Here is a 2,897-nt window from a genome sequence, read left to right as displayed (position 1 = left end):
TATGATATATCGCTCTCTTTTTCAATAACAGTGATCACACGTAAAATATATTCACATATATATATCAAGTGATTGAAATTCCAAATATTTGAAATAAATGAACGTATTTTAATAAAACTAACCACAACAATTTATTTGTTAGCAAGAAACACTGCATTGTTGTTATTTACCAATTTGTATTTACATCAAATGTTCACTTTTTATTTGAATTACTCTTAGGAAGTAAGAAAAGTCTGTTTTGAACAATGCTTTCAAAGCAAGAAATCGCACTCCCCTTTAAATAGATTTGACCATCAATGTCTTTCTAGATGTATGGATAAGATGTTTCATGCACATTCAATTGTGGAGCAAGCTACTACTGAAAAAGTTAAAGATTTAGGTAGTTCTGAACATATTCAGAATATTTGAAAAACTTTATAGGTTTTGAAATTATTTATATATTATTTTCTTTCACAATTCTCTTTGTCAATGCAATACACTGACATTTTCTTCGCTTAATCATTTAATCACAACATTTATTATTATTGGTAATGCCAATGCAAAACTGACAGATTTTATGTTTTATTCTAAGAATCACTACTTGATGTAATACAACCAAATGGTATTCATCCCAGCTAATTGCATTATAAAAATGAATATTACGATTAAATACATTCATTTGAAGCTTTAAACTTATATCCCATCTCTAGGTAAGGCCCTCTTACACTCAACCCACTTCCCTTTAAGATAATGATTACTATAAAATTTGGTAACGTTATTTACTGCATCAACACTCTCAAATGTTACAAATCCGAAACCTCTAGGACGTCCATTATTTTTGTCAGTAATGAGTACTGCATCCTTAATATTTCCAAATCTTTGAAAATATATTTTAAATTCTTCCAAAGTGAGGTCAGGAAGCCCACCAACAAAAATTTTACTAACATTCTTAATTCCCTTTGTAAAAGCATTGTTATAATTTTCTGGTGTATTTTCATTTTCCGTTATGTCTTCAAAATACTCTTTGATCATCAAATTGGTATTTCTAGGTGAAGCTCTTTTGCAGTCCACAATTTTGCCCATTATTATATGCGGGGTAATATTCTGAACAATCTCAACAGTTTTTGGATCCTTAAAAGTTACGAATCCAAAACCTCTGCTTCTTCCACTTACATTGTCATACATTACTACAGCATCCAATATTACACCAAATTGCAAAAAGTATTCCATCAAAATTGATGAAGTTACTTGTTGAGAAAGCCCACCAACAAATATTTTTCCTGACTCTAAATTCATTGTCATTTATTTATAGCTTTTCCAAAATTGAACTTATTCATGTATTTTGTATTTATATATGTTTAGAATAAAAAAAAAAAGAATTCAAAAAGAATTTACACAAATTTATTGTAAATCTTGTATTTTTATTCAATTTGTGTGTACATTAATTTCAGCACTCGGAAGTGAATATATAATCTGCTTAATGTTGCTGAGTTGTTGAAAGTTTGATCAAATCTCTATTACTAAATTCATTATAAATAAGAAATAATAGTAATTTCTTACTGTATTCTTATTCTTTTCTGATATTAATTTTTTAGATTATTTTACTATTATAAAGCTATAGAGTCCATAAATTGATTTCTAATATTAATAATATATTCTTCTTTTTTATCAATCTAGAAAGTTTCAAAAGAAAAAAAAAAAGAAAATAAAAGGTGTTTGAGAAAAATAAAATAAGCAAAATTACTTGTTTGCATGTTGCCGCCTCTTCTCAATGGCCATATTGCATGCAATAGAATTTATTTATAAATTTATAATTAATTTTTTTTTATATCCTCGGAATTTAGTAGAAAACGTGCATAAAACAAAAGTCAATTCAAAATTCTTTCTCCATGCCTCTTATTTCCTTAAAATTTATTTATATGAATATTGATCAATTTGACTATTTTGATCTTTTTATTAGAGACTTTTATTATATATTATTTAGTAATTTACGTGGCGGATAATCTATTTATATAATTCAGCTATATTAATTAAATAAATACTTTNAGTTGTTCAATTAGATTAATATTATTGGCATAGGAATAACCAGATAAAATTCATTCATGAAATTTTAGAAATTATAAGTTGAATATAACGAATTATAATGCATCCAAATATAATAAAATGAATAATAGCTCTTGAAATACAAATATCAAAGAAATTAGTTTAAATTAACTGACATATTTTTCATGTATGTATAATTAATATATTGATTTTAGTTACTTTCTCTTTATTTAACTGTTAATATTATGCAAAAAAAAAATAATTAGCGCTAAGCATAATATTAAGCGGAATTTTTACTAATTTAATTATTGAAATATTTGACATTAAAGCTAAATTTCAGTTTTAAAAATGCTTAAATAACAATACAATGAATTCAAAGATAGAGAGTTTGAACAATTTAGATACTGAAGTTGTTCTATTATCTACTGGAAAGAAAGTTGAAGTTCAAAAAACAAAAGTGAAAAATGAACAAGAAGAGGATTCTGTTGATGATAAAGAAACTTTTGAGAGAATCCGTAATGTTGGAAGCTGTAGTTCAGCAGCAGGGAGTAATTTTTTTCACTCTTATAGAAAAATAAAACAAATAGAAGAAGAACGGCTAAACAAAATGGAAGAGGAATATTTAGAGGAGAAGGAAAAAAGGGAATTTAGCATGCAAAGAGAATCAAGAATAATGAGTTATATTGAATCTACAAGTAAGAAATCTGAAAAGAGAAAGAAAAAAAAGATGCAAAAGGTTTTAAAAAAGCCAAAAAATTCAAATAATAAAAATGATTAAAGTATATTTACGTTTATTTTTTCATATATATAACATAATTTTAAGATTATAATTTAATTATATATTAAGTTGTTGTTACAATTCTAAGTTTTGCTTG

The 2,897-nt window shown here is 25.5% G+C and overlaps 2 protein-coding genes across 2 annotated transcripts; one reads left to right on the top strand and one right to left on the bottom strand.

Annotated features, from left to right (window-relative positions):
* Positions 1-672: 672 nt before the first annotated feature.
* On the bottom strand, positions 673-1,281 carry Chro.50046 (RNA recognition motif (RRM)-containing protein). The annotated part of the gene is made up of 1 exon (XM_660156.1): positions 673-1,281. The coding sequence occupies one exon, from the start codon at positions 1,279-1,281 to the stop codon at positions 673-675; it is 609 nt and encodes a 202-aa protein (XP_665248.1).
* Positions 1,282-2,389: 1,108 nt separating this feature from the next.
* Positions 2,390-2,800, top strand: Chro.50045 (hypothetical protein). The annotated part of the gene is made up of 1 exon (XM_660155.1): positions 2,390-2,800. The coding sequence occupies one exon, from the start codon at positions 2,390-2,392 to the stop codon at positions 2,798-2,800; it is 411 nt and encodes a 136-aa protein (XP_665247.1).
* Positions 2,801-2,897: the final 97 nt, after the last annotated feature.

The sequence above is a fragment of the Cryptosporidium hominis genome (assembly GCF_000006425.1).
Source record: "Cryptosporidium hominis TU502 chromosome 5 CHRO015016, whole genome shotgun sequence".
In the NCBI taxonomy this organism is placed as follows: Eukaryota; Apicomplexa; class Conoidasida; order Eucoccidiorida; family Cryptosporidiidae; genus Cryptosporidium; species Cryptosporidium hominis.
Note: the sequence above shows the minus strand (reverse complement) of the source record. Positions and strands in the feature narration are given on the sequence as shown.